The 26,792-nt window shown below is 51.5% G+C and overlaps 1 protein-coding gene across 6 annotated transcripts in view; it reads right to left on the bottom strand.

Moving 5' to 3' along the window:
• Positions 1-18,734, bottom strand: part of EXOC6B (exocyst complex component 6B) — a 299,883-nt gene extending 281,149 nt beyond the window's left edge. For all 6 annotated transcript variants that reach the window (XM_039723879.1, XM_039723889.1, XM_039723905.1 and 3 more), the window contains exon 1: positions 18,542-18,734. In XM_039723879.1, coding sequence (XP_039579813.1) covers positions 18,542-18,654 — 113 coding nt within the window. In that variant the 5' untranslated portion in view covers positions 18,655-18,734. The remainder of the gene's footprint in view (positions 1-18,541) is intronic.
• Between the last annotated feature and the right edge of the window lie 8,058 nt (positions 18,735-26,792).

Below are 26,792 nucleotides of genomic sequence, written 5' to 3'. Positions count from 1 at the left end.
TGCCACCTCTGGTCCCCAGCACGCTCTGGGCTCCCAGGGAAGGCATTCCCAGCATCTCCTCCTGCAGCAGCTCCCCCTGCCCAGCCCCAATCCCAAACCCTCCCTGCAGCAGCCGTGCCAGGATTCAGGCTCCGGGCCTGGGATTGCCCCAGGATTTTCCTCCCGGAGGAGAGCCCACCGTGGGAAGAGCTGCTCCTCCATCCCTGTGAGGTGTTCAAACTCCCAGACCTGCTGGGAGCAGGGACAAAGCTGTACCCAGACCCCAGGAATTGCAGCAGTGTGGGGTTCCAACCCTCCCCTCCCAAAAGGGAACTCCAGAGGAGCAGCTCACAGCAGTAAATGGTGGGAGGCAGCAGAGCCTGAGGTGACTCTGCAAAGAGAATTTCAGCATTCACCCCCTCACCAGGGTTAAACAGAATTTCAAGGAATAAAAAGACAAAAAAAACCTCCTACCCTAGAAAATTCAAGAGGCTGGATTGCAGCTAAGCACACGTGCAAAATTAAAATTATTCAGAAGCAGAGCCGTGTGAAGAGCTAATTAGCTAATATCTGAATAATGAGGAACTTCTTCAAACATCAGGAGCAGGAAAGCTGCCAGAGCAAGGGAGTGGGAGTTCTCCTTAAACTCCTCTACATGACTGGGCAAAGTAGAAATAGGGATTTTTTTTCATTTTTTTTAAGGAATAGTTAATAAATATGTAAAAAGCACAATAGAGCAAAGGAGACAAGAGATTCTCTGGGTGGCATTCCCACATTTCCTTCAGCAGGACTCTTGGAAGGAGCCAGACTTGTTCACCAGGGGGATGTGGACACCCAAATTCACTCGAATGTTGAAAGCATTGTGAAAATCCCAAAAAAACAACATGAAATGTGCTAATAAATCTCTGCTCCTCCAAAGCAGAGCTCCCCAGTGGTTTTCCAGAGGGGAGGACCATGGAGCTGACACTTTGCAGAGGACACAGAACCCTTGGATCGGCTCCAGAGCCAAAGAGCTGCAGAGGAGCTGGCAGCACTGAGGGAGGATCAGGTGACAAAGGGACAAAGGGACAAGAGGGACACTCAGAGGGGACAAACCCTTTTAAAAAAACCCTTTTAAAAACCCTTTAAAGCCCCCAGCACTGAGGGAGGCAGCCCTGGGGAGGGGCACAGCAGTGCTGGGGCTCCAGCTCAGCTCAGCCTGCAGGAGAAGGGAAAGCAGAGCAGCAAAGGTCCCTGTGCCCCTGCCCAGGGAAATCTGATCCCACCCCTGTGATCCTTCCAGAACCTTCCCTGGAAGGTGAGAGCTGAGAGGGGAGAGGCAGCGAGAGCAGCACCAAGGACAAGGAGCCACCCAAGGGATCTGCCAGCACAAAAATGGGAATTCACTAAAAACCTGAGCCTTGGGAGGCAAAAAATCAAATATGAGCAAGATGAAATTCCACAGAATCCTCTGGGATAGCCTAAACCTGGTCCTGACCCTGTGGGACACCCTAAACCTGGTCCTGACCCTGTGGGACACCCTAAACCTGGTCCTGGTCCTGTGGGACACCCTAAACCTGGTCCTGACCCTGTGGGACACCCTAAACCTGGTCCTAATCCTCTGTGACAGCCTAGACCTGCTACTAGTCCTCTCCTAACCCTAGAGCTGCTCCTGACCCTGTGGGACAGCCTAGAGCTGCTCCTGACCCTGTGGGACAGCCTAGAGCTGCTCCCAGCTCTGTGGGACAGCCTAGAGCTGCTCCTAGGAGCCAAAGGCACCACAACCCAACCCTCCAGGCACCCCAGAACTCACCACCCCGAGTGAAAGGGTTCCAGTGAGCTGGGAAGGACCCTTGGGAAGCTCCAGACTGGAGAACCTCCAGCACAAACCGAGCCCAGACCCAGCCTGGAGATCCCTGGGGGCCCTGGCTGTGTTTGCTGAGTGACCCTGGAGCAGCCCCACTCCTCCACCCGAGGCAGGAGAACCCAGGAAAGCATTCCTGGGATTTTTCCTCCCTTGGGAAGCACTTTCTCCACCTCTCCCCAAGCCCTGCAAGGGACTGCAGGCCAGCTTTTGTCCCCGCTGTCCCCAGCTGGAGATGGATGGTGGGCCTGGCCTGCCTGCTCAGATGGAGCAATCCCAGCCTCCTCCCCAAGGATCTTCTGCTCTCCTTTGGGACACAAATTCCACAGCCCAGTCTGAGCCGCCAGTTTGGGCCATTTCTGGGCCAGGAGGACAAAAATCCCCCAAATCACTGGGTCAGAGAGGCAGAGGGGATGGGCTGGGGGCATGGCAACACCCCAGGCTCTGCTGAGCTGCCATCAGCAGCCAAGGTCCCACTTCCCTGCTGGAGCCCTGGAGGCTGAGTTTTAGACACCCACAGAGCTCCCAGAACCCTCAGAGAGCCTCAAAGAACCCTCAGCAGAACCCTCAACCAGAACCCCTCAGACAGCTTCAAAGAACCCTCAGCAGAAACCCTCAACAAGAACCCTCAGCAGAACCCTCAGAGAGCCTCAAAGAACCCTCAGCAGAACCCTCAACAAGAACCCTCAGCAGAACCTTCAAAGAACCCTCCGAGAACCTCAAAGAACCTTCACAGAACCCTCAACCAGAACCTCAAAGAACCCTCAGCAGAACCCTGAACCAGAACCCTCAAAGAACCTCAAAGAACCCTCAGCAGAGCCCTCAACCAGAAACCCTCAGAGAGCCTCAAAGAACCTTCACAGAAACCTCAAAGAGATTCAAAGAACCCTCAGCAGAACCCTCAAAGAACACTCAGAGAGCCTTAAAGAACCCTCAACCAGAACCCTCAGCAGAAACCCTCAAACCCTCAACCAGAAAGCCTCAGAGAGCTTCAAAGAACCCTCAGCAGAAACCCTCAACAAGAACCCTCAGAGAACCTCAAAGAACCTCAGTAGAACCCTCAGCCAGAACCCACCACTGAGCCACACCTGCCTGGATCATAAATGCCAATTATTTCCCAGGAAAAACTCCTGATTTTTTGGGGTTTGGGGTTTTTTTTTGTATGTTTTTTTTTGGTTTTGTTGGTTTGTTTTTTTTTTTCAGGAATTGCAGCAGGGCTGGGAGAAAAGGGAAATCTGGGAATTACAGGGATTCACCAGCTCTGAGCTGCCTGGAGAATCTCAGCACTAGTAAGGAGAAATTATCCATAAAATCGGGGATTTTCAGGATATTCCTTCAGGCAGAGCCAACAAATTAAGCCAGACCAGTCCAGATCCTAAATGCCAATTATTTCCCAGGACAAACTCATTATATTCTTTCAGGAATTGCATCAGGGTTGGGAGAAAAGGGAAATCTGGGAATTACATGGATTCACAGCTCTGAGCTGTGTACAGAACCTCAAGTGAGGAGAAATTACCCATAAAATCTGGAATTCTTCAGGATATTCCTTCAGGCAGAGATAACACATTGAGCCACACTTGTCTCAATCCTAAATGCCAATTATTTCCCAGGAGAAACTCCTGATACTGAAGTTTCCTTGTTTTTAGGAATTGCAGCAGGGCTGAGAGAAAAGGGAAATCTGGGGATTACAGGAATCTCAGAGCTGTGTACAGAACCTCAGAACTAGTAAGGAGAAATTATCCATAAAACCGGGGATTTTCAGGATATTCCTTCAGGCAGAGATAACTGTGCTCCACACATTGAGCCAGACCAGTCCAGATCATAAACACTGATGAATTCCCAGGAGAAATTCCTGATATTTTTCCTCTCCACCAAAAAACTTGGGATCTGCACAGCACCAGCCTGAGAAGGGAACAACAACACAATCCCAGCAGCACTGCCAGGAACTGTCCTTTAAAATCCAATTCTGGACACACCAAGGCTGCTTTTCAGGAGGGAAAATCAGAATTTTGGGATTTTTTTTTTTCTTTTTTTGCAGATTCCCTGTGTGGGTGGCAGGAAAACGGGCTGAAAGCTCCTTCAAAAGCTCCTGGGAGGTTTTTATGAGCAGACAATTCACAGTTGTTGCTGCGGCTTCCTGAGCGAGCCCTGTGGCCAGCGCTCCGTGTCTAGACAGCCTCTCTGCTCCTCCTCTGCTGGGAGCTGATATTCCATGAATTTACTGCCTGGAAAAGGGATGGGATTCATGGAGCCCAGGCAAAGGCTGGAGCACTCAGTGTGCAGCCCCAGGGGGGTTTACAGATGCTGGGGATGATTTTTAGATGATTTCCCTCATGATGGGACCATCAGGAGACACTTCTGAGTGAGGAAAGGAAAATCTCCTCCATCCCAAAGCTGGTCCAGGCTCTCCTCCCTCTGTCCCAGCAGGGCTGTCCCAGGAGGGAGCAGAAATTCCCTCACCACTCTGGATAAACCCAGGGAAGTTTTCATCCTCGGGCTGGGCTTCCTCCTCTCCACATCTGCACCACAGAGCAGTGTCCCTGTGTCACCCCAGGACAGGCTGGGACAGCCTGGCCACCCCTGCTCCAGGAATGCTCTCCCTGCTCCTCCATGGGCAGCAGAATTCCAGACTGGGACAGACTGGGAGCCCAGGCAAAGGCTGGAGCACTCAGTGTGCAGCCCCAGGGGGGTTTACAGATGCTGGGGATGATTTTTAGATGATTTCCCTCATGATGGGACCATCAGGAGACACTTCTGAGTGAGGAAAGGAAGATCTCCTCCATCCCAAAGCTGGTCCAGGCTCTCCTCCCTCTGTCCCAGCAGGGCTGTCCCAGGAGGGAGCAGAAATTCCCTCACCACTCTGGATAAACCCAGGGAAGTTTTCATCCTCGGGCTGGGCTTCCTCCTCTCCACATCTGCACCACAGAGCAGTGTCCCTGTGTCACCCCAGGACAGGCTGGGACAGCCTGGCCACCCCTGCTCCAGGAATGCTCTCCCTGCTCCTCCATGGGCAGCAGAATTCCAGACTGGGACAGACTGGCCACCCCTGCTCCATCCCCCAGCCCAAGGGATGCTCCTGCTCCTCCATGGGTAGCAGAATTCCAGATTGGGACAGCCTGCCCACCCCTGCTCCATCCCCCAGCCCAAGGGATGCTCCTGCTCCTCCATGGCTACCAGAATTCCCGAATGGGACAGCCTGGCCACCCCTGCTGCAGCCCCAGGGATGTTCCTGCTCTCCCTGCTCATCCAGGGAACCAAAATTCCAGACTGGGACAGCCTGGCCACCCCTGCTCCAGCCCAGCAGCTCCAGGGATGCTTTTGCTCTTCTTGCTCATCCAGGGGAACCAGAATTCCCAGATGGGACAGCCTGGCCACCCCTGCTCCATCCCCCAGCTCCAGGGAGGCTCCTGTTCATCCAAAGAAACCAGAATTCCCGACTGGGACAGCCTGGCCACCCCTGCTCCATCCCCCAGCTCCAGGGAGGCTCCTGTTCATCCAAAGAAACCAGAATTCCCGACTGGGACAGCCTGGCCACCCCTGCTCCATCCCCCAGCTCCAGGGAGGCTCCTGTTCATCCAAAGAAACCAGAATTCCCGACTGGGACAGCCTGGCCACCCCTGCTCCAGCCCAGCAGCTCCAGAGATGCTCCTGCTCATCCATGGGTACCAGAATTCCAGACTGGGACAGCCTGGCCACCCCTGCTCCATCCCCCAGCTCCAGGGATGCTCCTGTTCATCCAAAGAAACCAGAATTCCCGACTGGGACAGCCTGGCCACCCCTGCTGCAGCCCCAGGGATGCTCCCCCTGCTCCTCCATGGGCAGCAGAATTCCAGAGGCTCAGGGAGGGCAGGGAAGGGCCAGAGCCCAGCTCAGGATGAGAGAGCACAGCTGGAAGCCAGAGCCCCAAAGCCCAGTGCCAGTCCAGACACTGGGAAGCCACAAACGAGCCCAGCATGAGGTGGAGGGAGCAGATCCAGCTGGAAGTAACTCCCAGGAAGTGGGAGAGGACAACAATCCCTCCCCACGAGCAGGAATGAGGCAGGTTTGTGTCTACCCAAACCCCCTGGACTTCCAAATCCACCACAACTCAGTCCTGGCTCTGGCCCCACCAAATTCCTCTGCGCCAGCTCCTGCCTGGGCTGGAAATCCAGAATATTCCACAGCCAAACCTCCTCCAGCTTTTTGGGTCATTTTTCCATCCTTGTACCAAGGGCACAGCTGTGGCAAATGGTAAAGGTCAGAAGATTTTTAGGAAGTTGTGAAACAACTTCCAGCTCAGGAGATGCTGGGAGCTCAGAGGGGATAAGGAAGAACCCCAGGACTTGCTGGGCTCCACCCCTGAGTTTGTGTGCTCAGTTTTCCAAGCTCAGCTCCAGAATCCTGGATGCCACAGGAACAGGACTGTCAGAATTCCACCTCAGTTCCATTGGAAAATTCAGGAGAAAATAACCCAGAGAACATTCCCTGTCAGCATCAGCCCCAGCTCAGGAGCCAAGAACTGGCTGGGCTGGAATTCCCAGATTTGCTGTGGCTGCCCCTGGATCCCTGGCAGTGCCCAAGGCCAGGTTGGATGCCCCTGGGACAGTGGGAGGTGGGGAACAGGATCATCTTTAAGCTCCCTTTCCACCCAAACCATTCCAGGATTCCCTGATCTGTCAAACATCCCAGACACAAGACCCATAATCCTAAAAAAAACCCCAAGGAATGAGGACCTGGAGCTCCTCTGCCTCAGCTGGACACAGGAGGTGCCAAGCAGGGAATGGCTCATGGAAAACACCACGGCCAGGAGCTGAGCAGGAATTGGGGAGCTCAGCTCAATTCCAGCCCTGCTTAATCCACTCAGGAGCTGCTCTGATCCCTGCAAACCCAATTCCTACCCCAGAATTCCACATCTCCATGATTCTGGAAAACCCCAGCCTGGCTGACCCATTCCCATCCCGGGATTTCCTGCAGGGCGCTGGGAAGCACCAAACAGGACTGATAAAGCTGGAGCTTTATCAGGAGCAAGCCCAAGGAACAGCCTGGAAAGCAAACACGCACCCGGGAGGGAGCAAAACCCGGGAGGAGCCGTTTGCACAGGACACGGGAACCAGGGAATGGCAGGGAATTCCAGGAATCACCTGGAAACCATCGCCAGGGGACACAAAAGGCACAGAATCAGGCAGGGAATTCCAGGAATCACCTGGAAATCATTGCCAGGGGACACAAAAGGCACAGAATCAGGCAGGGAATTCCAGGAATCACCTGGAAATCATTGCCAGGGGACAAAAAAAAGGCAGGGAGTAAGAAGAATGACTTGGAAATTGTTTCCAGGGGACACAAAAGTCATGGAATCAGGCAGGGAATACGAAGAATCACCTGGAAATCATTGCCAGGGGACAAAAAAAAGGCAGGGAATAAAAAGAATCACCTGGAAATTGTTCCCAGGGGACAGAAAAGTCAGAGAATCAGGGAGGGAATTACAACAATCACCTGGAAATTGTTTGAAGAGGACAAAAAAGCCATATAAATCAGACAGGGAATAAAAAGAATCACCTGGATATCGTTTAAAGAGGACAAAAAAAAAGGCAGGGAATAACAAGAATCACTTTGAAACTGTTTCCAGGGGACACAAAAGTCAAAGAATCAGGCAGAGGATTACAAAAATCACCTGGAAATCATTTAAAGAGGACAAAAAAGGCACAGAATCAGGCAGGGAATTACAGGGATCACCTAGAAATTGTTTCCAGGGGCACAGAAGTCATGGAATCAGGCAGGGAATAAGAAGAATCACCTGGAAATCATTGCCAGGGGACACAAAAGGCACAGAATCAGGCAGGGAATTACAGGAATCACCTGGATGTCGTTTAAAGAGGACAAAAAAAGCCATATAAATCAGACAGGGAATAAAAAGAATCACCTGGAAATTGTTCCCAGGGGACAGAAAAGTCAGAGAATCAGGGAGGGAATTACAACAATCACCTGGAAATTGTTTGAAGAGGACAAAAAAGCCATATAAATCAGACAGGGAATAAAAAGAATCACCTGGATATTGTTTAAAGAGGACAAAAAAAAAGCAGGGAATTACAAGAATCACGAATCACCTGGAAATCATTGCCAGGGGACACAAAAGTCATGGAATCGGGCAGGGAATAAAAAGAATCACCTGGAAATTGTTTAAAGAGGACAAAAAAAAGGCAGGGAATTACAAGAATCACCTGGAAATCATTGCCAGACTACAAAAAGAGCCAGGGAATCAGGCAGGGAATAAGAAGAATCACCTGGAAATCATTTAAAGAGGACAAAAAAATCCAGGGAATCAGGCAGGGAATAAAAAGAATCATCTGGAAATCATTGCCAGAGGACAAAAAAGGCAGGGAATTACAAGAATCGCCTGGAAATTGTTCCCAGGGGACACAAAAGTCACAGAATCAGGCAGAGGATTACAAAAATCACCTGGAAATCATTGCCAGAGGACAAAAAAAGTCACAGAATCAGGCAGAGGATTACAAAAATCACCTGGAAATTGTTGGAAGTGGACAAAAAAGCCAGGGAATCAGGCAGGGAATTACACGGATCAGCTGGAAATAAACGCTGGGCCCTCCCAGCAGCTGGCAGTGCAGGGGAAGGCCAAGGTGCAGGGACAGGAGCCACACCTGAGCTGCCAGGGCAAGGAAATCACTGAAAGGAGCAATTCCTGCTGCAACCGAGGCAATGCCTGCTGCAACCGAGGCAATTCCTGCTGCAACCGAGGCAATTCCTGCTGGAAAAGCAGCGAGAAGACACAAAACCATGGTGAGCACAGATGTGTGCCCCCCCAGGGCTGCCTTAACCCATCCAACGCTGGTTAAAAACCCCTGGAATTTACCAAAGGCTGCTCAAAAATCCTGCACCGAGTTCCAAAGGCTGCTCAAAAATCCTGCACCGAGTTCCCAGGGCTGCTCAAAATCCTGCACCGAGTTCCCAGGGCTGCTCAAAATCCTGCACCGAGTTCCCAGGGCTGCTAAGAATCCTGCATCACCTTCCCAGGGCTGCTCAAAATCCTGCACCGAGTTCCCAGGGCTGCTCAAAATCCTGCATCAACTTCCCAGGGCTGCTCAAAATCCTGCATCAACTTCCCAGGGCTGCTCAAAATCCTGCACTGAGTTCCCAGGGCTGCTCAAAATCCTGCACCGAGTTCCCAGGGCTCTCAGGCTCGAGCTGCTGAGGCAGAGAGGATGAAAAGGTGATTTAATCCAGGCTCAGCTGAGCCAGGAGGTGACACCAGGTGTAGAAGGACACTGCAGAGGAGCACGGGGGAGGAAGGACAGCAGAACGTCCCCAGGGGGCAAATAAAAACTGCTTTAAATGATTTAAAATGCTTCTAGATGAGATAAACTGCTTTGAAACTGTTTAAACGGCTTTTAAATTGCTTTAAATTCAGCTATTACAGGGACAGCCCTGACGTTCCAGGGAGATGGGTGAGGTTTTACCCAATTTTATGGGGTGCCATAAGGAAACCCCACTGCCACCCATCTCACCCAGTGACCTGAGCTGCAATGCCTCAGGCCAGCACTGATAAAAAATAATATAAACTTTGCTGAGGCAGAGAGGATGAAAAGGTGATTTAATCCAGGCTCAGCTGAGCCAGGAGGTGACACCAGGTGTAGAAGGACACTGCAGAGGAGCACGGGGGAGGAAGGACAGCAGAACGGCCCCAGGGGGCAAATAAAAACTGCTTTAAATGATTTAAAATGCTTCTAGATGAGATAAACTGCTTTGAAACTGTTTAAACGGCTTTTAAATTGCTTTAAATTCAGCTATTACAGGGACAGCCCTGACGTTCCAGGGAGATGGGTGAGGTTTTACCCAATTTTATGGGGTGCCATAAGGAAACCCCACTGCCACCCATCTCACCAGTGACCTGAGCTGCAATGCCTCAGGCCAGCACTGATTAAAAACAATATCAACGGGTTTTTGTAATATAGAATACAAAAATAAATGCAAAGCTCAGCTCAAGGGGACAGAAAGAGCAACAAATTTCAATGAAATATAATAGAAATGAGAGCACTTGGGTATCACAGCCAAGAGCTGGTTCTCCCCTAAAAGGCCTTCAAACATTTTTATTATAAACATTTTTTCTGCTATATAATACTAAAAAATATTTTAAATAGATCAATCTATATATATATATAAATAAATATATGTCAATATATAAATATATATCAATATATCTCTAAATACAACAGCCAGCTCAAGGGGACAGAAGGAGCATCAAACTTTAACTGAACACAAAAATGAGAGCACTTGGGGATCACAGTCAGCCAAGAGCTGGTTTTAAGTTAGAAACAGTTTTACTTCCTCTAAAAGCTTTTCTAACACTTTTATAACAAAAATTTTTTGTAATACATAATACTAAAAATATTTTACATATCTATATATTTAATATAAAATATATATATTTTTATATATATAAGTATACAACTAATATAATCTTGCATATAATTTTTTTTTAATATCTCTAAATACAAAACCCAGCTCAAGGGGACAGAAGGAGCATCAAACTTTAATTAAACACCATAAAAATGAGAGCACTTGTGTATCACAGTCAGCCAAGGGCTGGTGTCAAGTTAGAAAGTTTCTCTTCCCCTAGAAGGTCTTCAAACACTTTTATTTAAAACATTTTTCTGTAATATATAATATTAAAGTAATTTTAAATATATCAATATATATAAAGATATATAAAAATATATCTATTTTTATATACAAATATAAAAAGTATATATTTATATATAATATATACAATATATACTTTTCCTATAAATATAATATGTATTTTTATATATATAAATATATCTCTAAATACAAAACCCAGCTCAAGGGGACAGAAGGAGCATCAAACTTCAATTAAACACAATAAAGCTGAGAGCACTCGGGTACCACAGTCAGCCAAGGGCTGGTTTGAAGTTACAGTTTCTCTCCTCCTAAAACGTCTTCAAACATTCTTATTGTAAACATTTTTTGTAATATATAATACCAAAAGTATTTTATATCTATATCTATATGTATTTTATATTAAAATATATAAAATATATATTTATATATAAGTACATAAATTATATAATCTTGCATATAAATATATATTATATATTTTTATATTTTTTAATTACAAAACGCAGCTCGAGGGGACAGAAGGAGCATCAAACTTCAATTAAACACAATAAAGCTGAGAGCACTCGGGTACCACAGTCGGCCCAGGGCTGGTCTCAAGTATCAGTTTCTCTTCCCCTGAAAGGTCTTCAAATATTCTTATTACAAACATTTTTTTGTAATATATAATAATTAAAATATTTTATATATATTTTATATTAAAATATGTAAATATATTAAATTATATAAAATATATCTACTATATATTTATATATAAGTATATAAATTATATAATCTTACATATAAATATATATAATTTTTTTTAAATATCTCTAAATACAAAACCCAGCTCGAGGGGAGCATCAAACTTCAATTAAACACAATAAAGCTGAGAGCACTCGGGTACCACAGCCAGCCCAGGGCTGGTCTCAGGTATCAGTTCCTCTTCCCCTGAAAGGTTTTCTGCCCCTGCAGAATGAGGGGAAGGTTCCAAAGCCAAAGAGACGACCCAAAATGCCTCTGGAAATCCAGGTGTGAGCAGAGAGGGCAGTGAGAGGCGCAATTAGCAGCACTGGGGTAATTAGCAGAGGCTGAAGGGCAGGGAAGGCGCCCTGAGCTCCGTGCCTGCAAATGCCACAGCCTGGCACGGGGTCCCAGTGCCTCCCTGGGGTCCCAATTCCCCCAGCAAGAGTCCCCAGTGCCCCAGCGGGGTCCCAGTGCTCCATTAGGATCCCCAATTCCCCCTGCAGGGTCCCCAGTACTCCCCCAGTGGGGTCCCAGTGCCCCCCAGCAAAATCCCAGTGTTAAGCGGGTCCCCCAATGTCCCCAGCAGGGTCCCCAGCGCTCTATTGGGGTCCCCAATTCCCCCACTGGGGTCCCCAGCGCCCCAGCAGGGTCCTCAGTGCCCCCCACTGGGGTCCCCAATTCCCTCAGAGAGCTCCCAGTGCCCCACTGGGGTCCCCAATTCCCCCACTGGGGTCCCCAGTGCCCCAGCAGGGTCCCCAGTGCCCCCCATTGGGGTCCTCAGTGCCCCCAGAGGGCTCCCAGTGCCCCCCAGCAGGTCCCCAATTCCCCCAGAGGGCTCCCAGTGCCCCACTGGGGTCCCCAGTGTCCCCCAGCAGGTCCCATTCCCCCACTGGAGTCCCCAATTCCCCCAGCATGGTCCCAGTGTCCTCCAGCAGGGTCCTCAGTGCCCCCCAGCAGGTCCCCAATTCCCCCAGCAGGGTCCCCAGTGCCCCCCAGCAGGTCCCCAATGTCCCCAGAGGGCTCCCAGTGCCCCCCAGCAGGTCCCCAATTCCCCCAGAGGGCTCCCAGTGCCCCACTGGGGTCCCCAGTGTCCCCCAGCAGGTCCCATTCCCCCACTGGAGTCCCCAATTCCCCCAGCATGGTCCCAGTGTCCTCCAACTGGGTCCCCAGTGCCCCCTACTGGGGTCCCCAATTCCCCCAGAGGGCTCCCAGTGCCCCCCACTGGGGTCCCAAATTCCCCCAGCAGGGTCCCCAGTGCCCCCAGCAGGTCCCCAGTTCCCGTCCCCAGGAGGGCCGGGCTGCTCCCCCCACAGCAGCAGGGCTGGCAGGGACCCCAAGGAGTCCCCTCCTGGCAGCAGTCAGTGCCCCTGGCATGTGCCACCCCGCTGGCAGGGACCCAAGCCACCCCCCCAGATCAGGGGCTGGACCCTCAGCTCCTATCCAGCCCTGGGAATGTCCCCAAGGGGGACAGGAACAGATAAAAACCCAATTCTGCACCTAGAAAATGCTAATTGTGCACACCAAGGCGGACAGGAACCATTAAAAGCCCAATTCTGCAACAATAAAATGCCAATTCTACACACCAAAGGGGTCAGGAACCAATAAAAACCCAATTCTGCACCTAGAAAATGCTAATTGTGCACACCAAGGGGGTCAGGAACCAATAAAAACCCAATTCTGCAACAATAAAATGCCAATTCTGCACACCAATGGGAACAGGAACTCATAAAAACCCAATTCTGCACCAAAAAAAAGCACAATTCTGCACACCAAGAGGGTCGGGAACCAATAAAGACCCAATTCTGCACCAATAAAATGCCAATTCTGCACACCAAAGGGGACCAGCTAGAAAATGCCAATTCTGCACACCAAGGGGGACAGGAACTCATAAAACCCCAATTGTGCACCTAGAAAATGCTAATTGTGCACACGGAGGGGGACAGGAACAGATAAAAACCCAATTCTGCACCTAGAAAATGCTAATTGTGCACACCAAGGGGGACAGGAACTCATAAAACCCCAATTGTGCACCTAGAAAATGCTAATTGTGCACACCAATGGGTACAGGAACCAATAAAAACCAAATTCTGCAGCTAGAAAATGCCAATTCTGCACACCAAGAGGGTCGGGAACCAATAAAAAACCAACTCTGCAACAATAAAATGCCAATTCTGCACACCAAAGGGGACAGGAACTCGTAAAAACCCAATTGTGCACCAAAAAAAGCACAATTCTGCACACCAAGGGGGTCAGGAACCCAGAAAAGCCCAATTCTGCACCTAGAAAATGCCAATTCTGCACACCAAAGGGGTCAGGAACCAATAAAAACCAAATTCTGCACCTAGAAAATGCTAATTGCGCACACCAAGGGGGACAGGAACAGATAAAAACCCAATTCTGCACCTAGAAAATGCCAATTCTGCACACCAAGGGGGTCAGGAACCCAGAAAAGCCCAATTCTGCACCTAGAAAATGCCAATTCTGCACACCAAAGGGGACCAGGAACTCATAAAAACCCAATTCTGCACCAATAAAATGCCAAATCTGCAATCAAAGGAACCAATAAAAGCCCAACTCTGCAAAAGAGGGGGATCAGGAATTGATAAAAGTCCAATTCTGCAAAGCAAAGGAACCAATAAAAACCCAATTCTGGAAACAAAAAAATCCCTAGAAAATGCCAATTCTGCACACCAAAGGGGTCAGGAAGCGATAAAAGCCCAATTCTGCCCCATTCAAAGTCTAATTCTACAAACCAAAGGGATCAGGAACGGATAAAAATCCAATTCTGCACCAAAAAAAAAGCACAACTTTGCAAATCAAGAGGGTCAGGAATTCATGAAAGCCCAATTCTGCACCTATAAAACACCAAATCTGCACACCAAAGGGGTCAGGAACTCATAAAAACCCAATTGTACAAAGGAACCTGTAAAAACCCCATTCCGCAAACCAACAGGATTGATAAAAGCCCAATTCTGGAAAACTAAAGGAACCAATAAAAACCCAATTCTGCAAAAAAAAAAAAAAAAAAAAAAAAAAAAAAAAAAAAAAAAAAAAAAAAAAAAAAACAAACAAACCAAAAAAAAACACACACCAATTCTGCAAACCAAATGAACTGATAAAATCCCAATTCTGCATCAATAAAATCCTAATTCTGCAAACCAAAGGAATGGATAAAAGCCCAGTTCTGCAGCAATAAAATCCCAATTCTGTATCAATAAAAGCCCAGTTCTGCAAACCAAAGGAAGTGATAAAAACCCAATTCTGCATCAATAAAATCCCAATTCTGCATCAATAAAAGGCCAATTCTGGAAACCTAAAAGAACCAATAAAAATCCAATTCTGTAAACCAAAGGAATTGATAAAAATCCCAATTCTGCAGCAATATAAGTCCAGTTCTGCAAACCAAAGGAACTGATAAAAGCCCAGTTCTGCAAACCAAAGAAGTGATAAAAGCCCAGTTTTGCATCAATAAAATCCCAGTTCTGCACCAATAAAAATCCCAATTCTGCACCAATAAAAGCCCAGCTCTGCACCAATAAAAGCCCAATTCTGCATCAATAAAAGCCCAGCTCTGCACCAATAAAAGCCCAATTCTGCATCAATAAAAGCCCAGCTCTGCACCAAGAAAAGCCCAATCCTGCACCAATAAAAGCCCAGTTCTGCAAACCAAAGGAATGGATAAAAGGCCAGTTCTGCACCAAGAAAAGCCCAGCTCTGCACCAAGAAAAGCCCAGCTCTGCACCAAGAAAAGCCCAGCTCTGCACCAAGAAAAGCCCACCCAATTCTGCACCTAGAAAATGCCAATTCTGCACACCAAAGGGGTCAGGAACCAATAAAAACCAAATTCTGCACCTAGAAAATGCTAATTGCGCACACCAAGGGGGACAGGAACAGATAAAAACCCAATTCTGCACCTAGAAAATGCCAATTCTGCACACCAAAGGGGACAGGAACTCATAAAACCCAATTCTGCACCAATAAAATGCCAAATCTGCAATCAAAGGAACCAATAAAAGCCCAACTCTGCAAAAGAGGGGGATCAGGAATTGATAAAAGTCCAATTCTGCAAAGCAAAGGAACCAATAAAAACCCAATTCTGGAAACAAAAAAACCCAATAAAATGCCAATTCTGCACACCAAAGGGGTCAGGAAGCGATAAAAGCCCAAATCTGCAAACCAAAGGAATCAATAAAAGCCCAATTCTGCAAACCAAAGGAACCACATTAAAAAAAAAAAAAAAAAAAAAAAAAAAAAAACAAACAAACCAAAAAAAAACACACACCAATTCTGCAAACCAAATGAACTGATAAAATCCCAATTCTGCATCAATAAAATCCTAATTCTGCAAACCAAAGGAATGGATAAAAGCCCAGTTCTGCAGCAATAAAATCCCAATTCTGTATCAATAAAAGCCCAGTTCTGCAAACCAAAGGAAGTGATAAAAACCCAATTCTGCATCAATAAAATCCCAATTCTGCATCAATAAAATCCTAATTCTGCACCAATAAAAGCCCAATTCTGGAAACCTAAAAGAGCCAATAAAAATCCAATTCTGTAAACCAAAGGAATTGATAAAAATCCCAATTCTGCAGCAATATAAGTCCAGTTCTGCAAACCAAAGGAATGGATAAAAGCCCAGTTCTGCAGCAATAAAATCCCAATTCTGTATCAATAAAAGCCCAGTTCTGCAAACCAAAGGAAGTGATAAAAACCCAATTCTGCATCAATAAAATCCCAATTCTGCATCAATAAAAGGCCAATTCTGGAAACCTAAAAGAACCAATAAAAATCCAATTCTGTAAACCAAAGGAATTGATAAAAATCCCAATTCTGCAGCAATATAAGTCCAGTTCTGCAAACCAAAGGAACTGATAAAAGCCCAGTTCTGCAAACCAAAGAAGTGATAAAAGCCCAGTTTTGCATCAATAAAATCCCAGTTCTGCACCAATAAAAATCCCAATTCTGCACCAATAAAAGCCCAGCTCTGCACCAATAAAAGCCCAATTCTGCATCAATAAAAGCCCAGCTCTCATCAATAAAATCCCAATTCTGCATCAATAAAAGGCCAATTCTACAAACCTAAAAGAACCAATAAAAATCCAATTCTGGAAACCAAAGGAATTGATAAAAATCCCAATTCTGCAGCAATATAAGTCCAGTTCTGCAAACCAAAGGAACTGATAAAAGCCCAGTTCTGCAAACCAAAGAAGTGATAAAAGCCCAGTTTTTCATCAATAAAATCCCAGTTTTGCACCAATAAAAATCCCAATTCTGCATCAATAAAAGCCCAATTCTGCATCAATAAAAGCCCAGTTTTGCACCAATAAAATCCCAGTTCTGCACCAATAAAAATCCCAATTCTGCACCAATAAAAATCCCAATCCTGCACCAATAAAAGCCCAGTTCTGCAAACCAAAGGAATGGATAAAAGGCCAGTTCTGCACCAAGAAAAGCCCAGCTCTGCACCAAGAAAAGCCCAGCTCTGCAAAGCCAAGCCCAGCAGCCCAGCCTGGCCCGGAGCTGAGCTCTGGGAATGCTGTTCCAGAAGGGAAGCCAGCCTGGCTCCTGGACACACAGTTATTCCATGATGCCCACAAGAAATGAGTCACCTTTATTAAACAAATAAAAGTTTCCACCATCCTCTCTTCCTGTCTGGTGTTTACCCTGAGCCGGGCCAGTTTAACTCTGCCATCCTTGCTGATCATTAATTGCAATTAATAAACCCCAGCCTCTCCCAGCCCGGACACTCCAGGTGTTTCTCCTGTGGGAATGCAAAGCTCCACATCAAACCCCACTCCTGAGCTGACTTTAATACCAAGAAACGAGATCAGCTGCACTTTTTGTCCTCTGAAATGGAAAAAAACCACCCACACTCCTCAGCGTGGCAGCTCCCACCCATCCAAACCAGTTCTGGCAGAATAATAAATCCCATTCCCACTGCTCAGGTTACCTTGAGGAGCTTCACGGGACAACTCCGGGAAGAAAAGTGCCAGAATTCCAAATAAAGGAGGGAATGGGCAGTGCTGGAATGAGGGAAAATGAGGGAATGGGCAGTGCTGGAACCAGGGAATGGGCAATGCTGGAATAAGGAATGGGCAATGCTGGAACTAGGAAATGGGCAAAGCTGGAATCAGGGAATGGACAGTGCTGGAATCAGGGAGTGCTGGAATGAGGGAATGGGGAATGCTGGAATGAGGGAATGCTGGAACGAGGGAAAATGAGGGAATGGGCAATGAGGGGATGGGCAATGAGGGGATGAGGGAAAATGAGGGAATGGGCAATGCTGGAATGAGGGAATGGGCAAAGCTGGAACCAGGGAATGGGCAAAGCTGGAACGAGGGAAAATGAGGGAATGGGCAATGAGGGAATGGACAATACCGGAACGACGGAATGGGCAGTGCTGGAATGGACAATGCTGGAATGAGGGAATGGCAATGCTGGAATGGGCAATGAGGGAATGGACAATACCGGAACGAGGGAATGGGCAGTGCTGGAACGAGGGAATGGCAATGCTGGAAGGAACCCAGAGCTCTGCTGGCTCCACAAACCCCAAACTTTCCCTGCCCAGCTCCGTGCCAGCGCTGCAGCATCACTGCAAGTCCCAGAGCTCCGAGCCTTTGGAAAGACGCCCCGGGAGCTGCTCCAGGCTGCTCCAAGTGGGAAATCGGAGGCACAGAAACGCCTCCAGCCCTCCGCAGCTGGGGCTGACGCGGAGCAGCTGGAACCCCAAATCCCCTGGGCAGGCACCGAGCCCGGGGCGAGGCGAGCTCGGAGATAACGCAGCATCCTGCTGGCATTCTGACCCCAGCGTTTCGCAGATTTCCGCGGCGCTGCCGGTCGGGAGGAGCTGGAAGTGCCCCCGAGCACCGGGAGCAGCCCGAAGGCAGCGGGCATCGCACACAGCGCGCCCGAGGGGGGCACCGAGTCCGGGCAGAACTTCTGCGGCACTCCGGGGCGGGGAGGGACGGTCAATTACAAAGAGGGATAAATTATCCCAGCGCAGCGATGCTGACCCGGTACAGCGGGACACGACAGCGCACGGATGGGGATAAGTGACCCAAAACAACCACGTTTTGGGGGAAATCGGGCGGCTCCTCGCCACACGCAGGTTAACGCGAACACCGCACCGGGGCCAGAGCTGAGCTCCCAGAGCGAACCCCCCGAGAACGGCGGGGACGGGGCGAGCCCCGCCGGGCACCGGGGCCAGCCGCTGCCGAGAACAAAGGAGCCCCAGCAGCCCGGGGGGCCCCGAGCGGCACGGTGGCACCGGCTGGCAAAGGGCACGAGCGCCGTGCCCGCGGAGACGCCGGCAGCACCCCCATGTCCCGCCGCGCTCCGCCGTGAGGCGCGGCGCGCCCGCCGCACCTGAGCGTGGGGCCGATGCAGGCCGTGTCCGTGCTCTCGATCTCGCGCAGGATCCGCTCGTGCTCCGCCGCCGTCTCCAGGCTCTCCAGCTCCGCCATCTTCGGCCGCTCCATGGATGTGCGGCCGCTCCACCTGCGCGGCCCCGCCCGGCCCGGCCGCCAGCGGCACCGCCGGGGCTGCTCGGCCCGGCCCCGCTCCGCCGCGCGCGGCGCCACGGGACATGTAGTGCGGGAGGGGCGCGGCCGCGCCGGGAACCACGGGAGATGTAGGCCGGGCAGCGCCGGGAGGGACGGACGGACGGACGGACGGAGGGACGGAGCGAGCCGGGCGGCCCCGGGGCCGCGGGAGCCGGAGGGAGATGGTGGGGAGGGTGCCGTGCCCGAGAAGGGGACACAGCCCGTGTCCCCGCCGTGAGGACAGAGCCACATGGCTTGGGCAGCTCTGAATGATACAGCCCCGTGGCACTGTCCCCGTGTTGTGCCCAGGAGAGGACACAGCCCATGGCACTGTCCCTGTGTCCTCCCCCGTGAGAGGACACAGCCCATGGCACTGCCTCGTGTTGTACCCCATGGCTTGGACACCTCCTTAAGGGACACAGCCCCGTGGCACTGTCCGCGTTTCCTCCCCGTGAGAGGACAGAGCTCCATGGCATTGTCCCCGTGTCCTGCTCCATGAGAGGACATAGCCCGTGGCATTGTCCCCATGTCCTCCCCCTGACAGGACACAGCCCCACGGCAGTGACACCATGGTGACATCCCAGCAGGAAAGAGCCCGTGTCCCTGCTCCTCCTGCCCCACCCTGTCCCTCAGCCCCACAAACGATGCAGAGGTGAGTGCGGTCCCAAAGAGTGCGGAAAATCCCGCTGGGAAAACTGGTGTCCATAAAGGAGACAGAGAGGCCTGCAGCTTTATTCGGATAAAGGGACACTTTACGGGTTTTCCCTCTCCAGGTTTTGGAGGGCACAGCCTCCCTTTAATCCCAAACTCCCGGCCGTGTGTCCCCCCTTCCTTTCCCCACAGCCGAGGAAGGTGCAGCTCCGGCATTTTACCCCAAAGCTCGGGAACTCCGGCTTGTGCAGCCCTGCCTGTTTCAGGAGTCTGAGCTCTCTGACAAACCCTTGAAATTAACTGCAAAGCGACTTGAAATTAACCCCAAAGCTCAGGAGCTCCCACGGGTCTGTTTCAGGGGTCTGTGCAGGTTCTGTGACAAACCATTGAAATTAACCCCAAAGTTCAGGAGCTCCCACGGGTCTGTTTCAGGGGTCTGTGCAGGTTCTGTGACAAACCTGCTGGTTGAAATTAACCCCAAAGCTCAGGAGCTCCCACGGGTCTGTTTCACGAGTCAGGGTGTCCGGGCTGTGTGACAAACCCTTGAAATTAACTGCAAAGCAACTTGAAATTGACCCCGAAGCTCAGGAGCTCCCACGGGTCTGTTTCAGGAATCTTCCACGCTCTGTGACAAACCTGCTGGAGTTAACCCCGAAGCTCAGGAGCTCCCACGGGTCTCTTTCAGGGTCAGGGTGTCCAGGCTCTGTGACAAACCCGCTGCCCAAAGTCGGGAGAGCCACTAAGCCCCTGGGTGCCAAGGTCTCCTCGCTGCCGATGTGGCTCCCTTTGGGAGCAGCTGGTTGTTGCTGTTATCAGGTTTTTTTGGGAAAACAGCGCCGGAATGTCCTGTTCCCAGCACACCTTATCAGGTGCTGTCCTTGCACGGGAATGCCACAGCGGGATGGAGAGCGGGAATCCCAGATTGTGGCACCACCGAGGGCTCTGCCTTTGCTTTTGTTGTTTCACCTTCTGAGATATAAATAAAATCCTCAGTTGTGTGAGCACACCTGCGCCTCCCTCAGCCCTGCCTGTGAGGGTGGAACGCTGCTGGTGTAAATAACGTGGAATCATGGAATGGGGGGGCTTGGAAGGGACCCTAGAGATCATCTCATTCCAACCTCCCTGCCCAGGGCAGGGACACTTCTATTGTCACGTAATGAAATGAGAAAGGAATAAAAGAACTCCCCAGAATGAGGCTCCAGGACTGGAACAGCACAGGTGGAGTGAGGAGAGCCTGGTGAAAACTCAGAGTCATTAAGGCTGGAAAAGGTCTTTAAGATCACAGAGTCCAACCATGCCCAGCAGTGCCACCACTGCCCCTGTCCCCAAGTGCCACAGCCACAGGGCTCTGAAATCCCCCAGGGATGGGCACTCCACCCCTGCCCTTTCCATCAGGAATGTCCCCAGTGCCCACCCTGAGGCTCCCCTGTGGCCGTTCCCTCTGCTCCTGCCCCTGTTCCCTGGAGCAGATCCCGACCCCCCCAGCTGTCCCCTCCTGGCAGGAGCTGTGCAGAGCCACAAGGGCCCCTGAGCCTCCTCTGCTCCAGGCTGAGCCCCTTCCCAGCTCCCTCAGGGATTCTGCAGCCCCTTCCCAGCTCCCTCAGCCGCTCCTCACCACACTCCTGCTCCACCTCTTTCTGTTCACACGGAGCTCACAACTGTCCCCACTGATTCCCAAGCACGGTGTCACTCTGAATGTGGCACCAGGGAGGAGATGTGTCCCCTGCCAGTGTCACTGTGGGGATCTGTAGAAGTTTTCCTAGGATCAAGAATCAAAGAGACACATCAGCAGTGGGAGGGAGGTGAAAATCGCAGGCAGAGTGGATCCTGGTCTGGGGCTGGATTGGGAGCTGTTCCCGGGGAAGCGCTGCAGAGCCTCCACAGCAGCTCTGGAGACTCCACAGGGACAGTCCCTGGGGAGGGAGGGCTGGAGCTCTCTGCATCCCCCCAGCACTCTCCCCTGGCAGCACAGGACATTCCCTGCAGGAATTCCCCTGCGAGCAGCAGCCCAGCGGTGACAGATCCGGAGCTCAGCCCTGCCGGGAGCTGCCTGCGGCCATGGGAATCCGTCCCCTGGAATTCCCACGGGAATCCAACCGCAGCGGCTCCGCGGTGACACCTGGGGACTGTTATCAATGACTGCCACCACTGAAATTAGCGGGGTTAGCGCTGTGGGGACTGAGCCAGTGTTCCTGCAGGCGGAGGTTCTCCCTGGGATCGGTAAAGGGCTTTAAACAGCCGGGAGGGAGCGGGGCTGACGATCCGTGATGGGTTCGACCACAGCACGGACCCACACCAGGACCAGCTCCAGCTCCCAGAGCTCGGCAGGGGCTGCCACAACTGAGGATGTCAGGAACTGGATCTGCTGCGAGGAGGCTGCTCAGCCCAGGAGATCGTGGGACAAAGGACTTGGGCACAGAGGTGGGAATTTAAGATCACAGAAGTGAGGATTTAAATTCACAGAGACGGGAATTTGAATTCACAGAGACAGAATTTAAAATCACTGAATCGGTCGAGTTGGGAAGGACCTTAAAGCCCGTCCCATTCCATGCCCTGCCATACCAGGGACACCTCCCACTGTCCCAGGTGGATCCAGCCTGGCCTTGGGCACTGCCAGGGATCCAGGGGCAGCCACAGCCAATCTGGGAATTCCTGCCCAGCCAGGAATTCCTTGCCAAGATCCCACCTGAATCAGTCCTCTTTCAGTCTAAAACATTTCCCTTGTCCTAGCACCATCTGCCCACATTAAAAGTTGCTCTCTCTTTTTTGGCACTGGGGAAGGCTGCAGTAAGTTCTCCCTGGCTCCTCTGCAGGTGAACAGCCCCAGCTTTCGCAGCCTGGCTCCAGAGCAGAGGTGTTTTGATGCTCACATGTTTTGTTCTGACCCTCAAAACATCTTTGGGTTCCTGCCTGGTCTGGCTGCAGCAGCTCCACGTCCTCCCCGGGGCTGGGGCAGCTCTGCAGGTGGGGTCTCACCTGGGCACAATCCCCCCTCCACCCCTGCTGCTGCTGAGGGTGAGCCCAGGACGGGAGTGGCAAGGAACAGAAACCAAATGGTCCCAAAACCAAAATCCAGAGGGAACCCCATCCATCTGCTCCTTCTGACCTGGTGTGGCCACCAGCACCAGTGTCACCCTGAGCCACCAGCCCCGCTGGGCACAGTGTCACCCGGGGCCACCAGCCCTGCTGGGCACAGTGTCACCCTGAGCCACAGCCCTGCTGGGCACAGTGTCACCCTGAGCCACAGCCCTGCTGGGCACAGTGTCACCCTGAGCCACCAGCCCTGCTGGGCACAGTGTCACCCTGAACCACAGCCCTGCTGGGCACAGTGTCACCCGGGGCCACCAGCCCTGCTGGGCACAGTGTCACCCTGAGCCATAGCCCTGCTGGGCACAGTGTCACCCTGAGCCACAGCCCTGCTGGGCACAGTGTCACCCCAGCCTCATGTCCAGCTGATTCCCCACCACCACCTCCAGCTCTGCCCAGGATAAATTGTTCCATTCCATAAGAAAAGCTCCACTCTTTGTCCCCAGACTCTAGCATTTGTCACCTTCACATGAACATTCATTGCTGGCGTCTGCCTGGGATTTGTCCTCATTATTTGCTGCCACACAAACTTTGTCCCGTTTGAGAGCCTGTCCACAAGAAGTTGATTTATTTATTTCTTCTCCCCAGTCCCTGCCATAGCCATGCTGAATGGGTATTGTTGGAATTTATTAATCAAATCATCAGGCAAGGCCAACACGGGTGTAGCAAAGATGGTTCATAATCCCAAAAAATGAGATTGGCTTTGCCTGACAGACTCTGTTGGCCTTAAACCCTTCTGGCTGCCATTAACCCTTTGATGTTGCCTTAATTTCCTCCTAATGAAGCTCCATATAATTGGGTTTTATGGAGCTGACAACAGCCTGGTCATGCTTTAAAATCTCCCCCTTTTAATTACTGATCTCAGTGTTTGCCAGGCGTCCAGAACTTCCCCAGTGGGCCAAAACTTCCTAAAAAATCAATGTGATGGGTCAGAGGGCTGGAGAAACCTCGTGTGCAAGTTCCTTTCTGGTTCAACAATCAGCCTCTGTCCATGGCTTCCCAAAGCCAGGAGCAGCTGTCCCAAATCCCTGGAGCAACACAATTATCAGAATTTATTTCCTTTTTCGTTTTTAACTTCACAACCTCTTGCTTGTCGTGTTTATTTGGGGTTTTCATTTTGTGCTGTGGTTTGGTCAACTCCTGCAAGGTCTCCTGCCTTTTCTCCTTGCTTTTCCCTCCTCCCTGCTGGATTTTCCAGGTGGCTCCGTGCTCTCTTCCCTCTATGCAGCAGTGAGAGGCGGGCACGAGGCCAGGCCAGGCTGAAATCTGCTCTCTGCAGCGCCATTGAGGAAAGCATCTCCCACTGCAATCACGGGTTCAGCCAAAATCCGGGAATTACCAGCGCAAAGGAAGGATCAAACAGGGCCAGAGCACTCCTGAGCCCCTGGAATCCCGAGGTTCCTGTCCAAGGAGCGCTGGCAGTGTCACAGGGGGGCAGTGTCACAGGGCAGTGTCACAGCATGGCAGTGTCACAGGGCAGTGTCACAGGGCAGTGTCACAGCGGGGCAGTGTCACAGCAGGGCAGTGTCACAGGGCAGTGTCACAGGGCAGTGTCACAGCGGGGCAGTGTCACAGGGCAGTGTCACAGGGCAGTGTCACAGCATGGCAGTGTCACAGGGCAGTGTCACAGGGCAGTGTCACGGGGCAGTGTCACAGCGGGGCAGTGTCACAGGGCAGTGTCACAGCAGGACAGTGTCACAGCAGGGCAGTGCCAGCTCCACACATTCCCACTGCCCTGGGTGGCGTTTCCCTCTGGAACGTGATCCCCCTGAGGGAATGCCCCTCAGTCCCCTCTGGATTTTCGGTGTCACTGCCACAACCGAGCCTGGAACCTCCCAGGGCAGGGCTGCAGTCCCCGTCCCTGAGGCATTCCCAGGCCCCTGGCTGTGGCCCTTGGGGACACGCAGTGCTGGCCTGGGCAGGGCTGGGATGGCATTCCCAGAGCAGCTGTGGCTGCCCCTGCAAGGAACCTCCCAGGGCAGGGCTGCAGTCCCCGTCCCTGAGGCATTCCCAGGCCCCTGGCTGTGGCCCTTGGGGACACGCAGTGCTGGCCTGGGCAGGGCTGGGATGGCATTCCCAGAGCAGCTGTTGGTGCCCCTGCAACCCTGGCAGTGCCCCAGGCCAGCAGCTATGAGGTGTCCCTGCCGTGGGATGAGATGTTTTCAAGATCCCTCCTCAACCAAACTATCCTGGGATTCCATCATCATTTCTCAGGTCTCCAGCTCCAGCTCCCTCCCACTGATTTTTAATTTTTAAAAAATATTTAATTTATCAGGAGCAACTTTTAGCAGCTAAAACTAAAAATCCTTTCTCAACCCTCCCTCCTGCCTAGAGCCACAGAATGGCTTGGCTTGGGAGCCACCTCAAAGCCCATCCCATTCCAACTCCTACCTGGGCAGGAACACCTTCCAGAGGCAATTCCAAGTCCCGTGGAACCCTTGCAGGGCTCAGGAATGTCCCGATGGAGCACTGGGCTGCTGGAAGGGCAGTCCAGCAAACGCTGCCCATTCCCAGCTGGCCCAGCTCCTGTGGGTGCCAGGGCAGCAATCCTGATGGATGCAGGAGACTGGAGCTGCCAAACTGGGAACGGGGGAACTGGCAGTGACTGAAGCAAGTTCTGCCATCAAGAAGCTACTTGTGAAAAAAATACACATTTGCTGTCTTTTTTTTTTTTTTTGCTGATGATCTTAATTTCGCCGAATGTGTAAGATTTGCTTTAGCAAAACAAATAGCGCTCTTGGGTTTTTGCCATGCCATGAATTTTTAATGCTTTATTAGAGTGCTGGAGGGTTCCAGCCCAGTCTGGAGCTGCTTGATGGAGTGAAATCCCACTCCATTACCTGCCTGGCACCATCTGGCCTGGCACTGAACAGCTGGGAATCCCAGCCCTGCTGCCAGCTCCTTCCATACAAACCAGGTATTCCTTGGAAAAACCCTCCCTGAAATTTGTCTGCACCTTCGTGCACAGAGGTGTTTATTTTTAAAAAGGATTTTAGGGCTTTTTGTGATCGGAGCGGGCTTTTATTCCCTAGCAAAGTACCAGTGCTGGATGCCAAAAAATTTGGGATTGCAGAGGGAAAAGGGGAGGGAAGGCCTTGGTGCCCAGCAGGTGGGGACAAGGCTGGGCAGGCACAATAAAAGGGAATTTACCCCTGCGGGGAGAAAAAAAAAAATATACATATATATTTTCAAAAGGATTAAATTTTTTTATTTAAAAATATTCGAAAAATATGGTGAAAAGTGCATTGAAAAAACGTAACGGAGAAAAGGCCAAGGGCGGCCGCGCTGTGGGCAGGCGAGGCCCGGCGCTCCAGGGACGCAGCCGCATTACCAGACCTGGTCCTGTTGGCGCTCGTTGCTGGTTCCGATGCCGGTGCCGTGGCTGTTCCCGGTCCCGGGCTCATTCCCGGTCCCATTCCCGTTCCTTTTCCCGGTCCCGGGCTCCAGCAGGTGGGGACAAGGCTGGGCAGGCACAATAAAAGGGAATTTACCCCTGCGGGGAGAAAAAAAAAAATATACACATATATTTTCAAAAGGATTAAATTTTTTGATTTAAAAGTATTCGAAAAATATGGTGAAAAGTGCATTGAAAAAACGTAACGGAGAAAAGGCCAAGGGCGGCCGCGCTGTGGGCAGGCGAGGCCCGGCGCTCCAGGGACGCAGCCGCATTACCAGACCTGGTCCTGTTGGCGCTCGTTGCTGGTTCCGATGCCGGTGCCGTGGCTGTTCCCGGTCCCGGGCTCATTCCCGGTCCCATTCCCGTTCCTTTTCCCGGTCCCGGGCTCATTCCCGGTCCCATTCCCGTTCCTTTTCCCGGTCCCGGTCCCGCCGCTCCCTCATGGAAGCCGCACGCCCTCACAGCGGCCGCAAGGGGGCGCCCCGCTCCGACCACGCCCCCTCGAGCGCGCGGCGGGCCCAACCCGCCGGCACCGACCAATCAGAGCCGGCGGCGCTCCCCGCGCGCTCGGAGCGGCCATTCACAAAGCGGCGGGGGCATGAATGGGGCGGGTCACGTGGGCAGGCGCGTTCCCACGCCCCCTCCGCTGGGTTCCGGGATGGAGCGGGCACCGGGAGCGGGGTCGGGAGCGGGATCGGGATCGGGGTCGGGATCGGGATCGGGAGCGGGATCGGGGTCGGGATCGGGATCGGGATCGGGATCGGGATCGGGATCGGGATCGGGATCGGGATCGGGATCGGGATCGGGATCGGGAACGGGATCGGGATCGGGAACGGGAATGGGAACGGGATCGGGATCGGGATCGGGATCGAGATCGGGAACGGGAATGGGATCGAGATAGGGATCGGGAACGGGAACGGGAGCGGGAATGGGAACGGGG

Source organism: Passer montanus, unplaced genomic scaffold, assembly GCF_014805655.1.
Source record: "Passer montanus isolate IOZ18808 unplaced genomic scaffold, ASM1480565v1 scaffold109, whole genome shotgun sequence".
NCBI classification, from domain to species: domain Eukaryota; kingdom Metazoa; phylum Chordata; class Aves; order Passeriformes; family Passeridae; genus Passer; species Passer montanus.
Note: the sequence above shows the minus strand (reverse complement) of the source record. Positions and strands in the feature narration are given on the sequence as shown.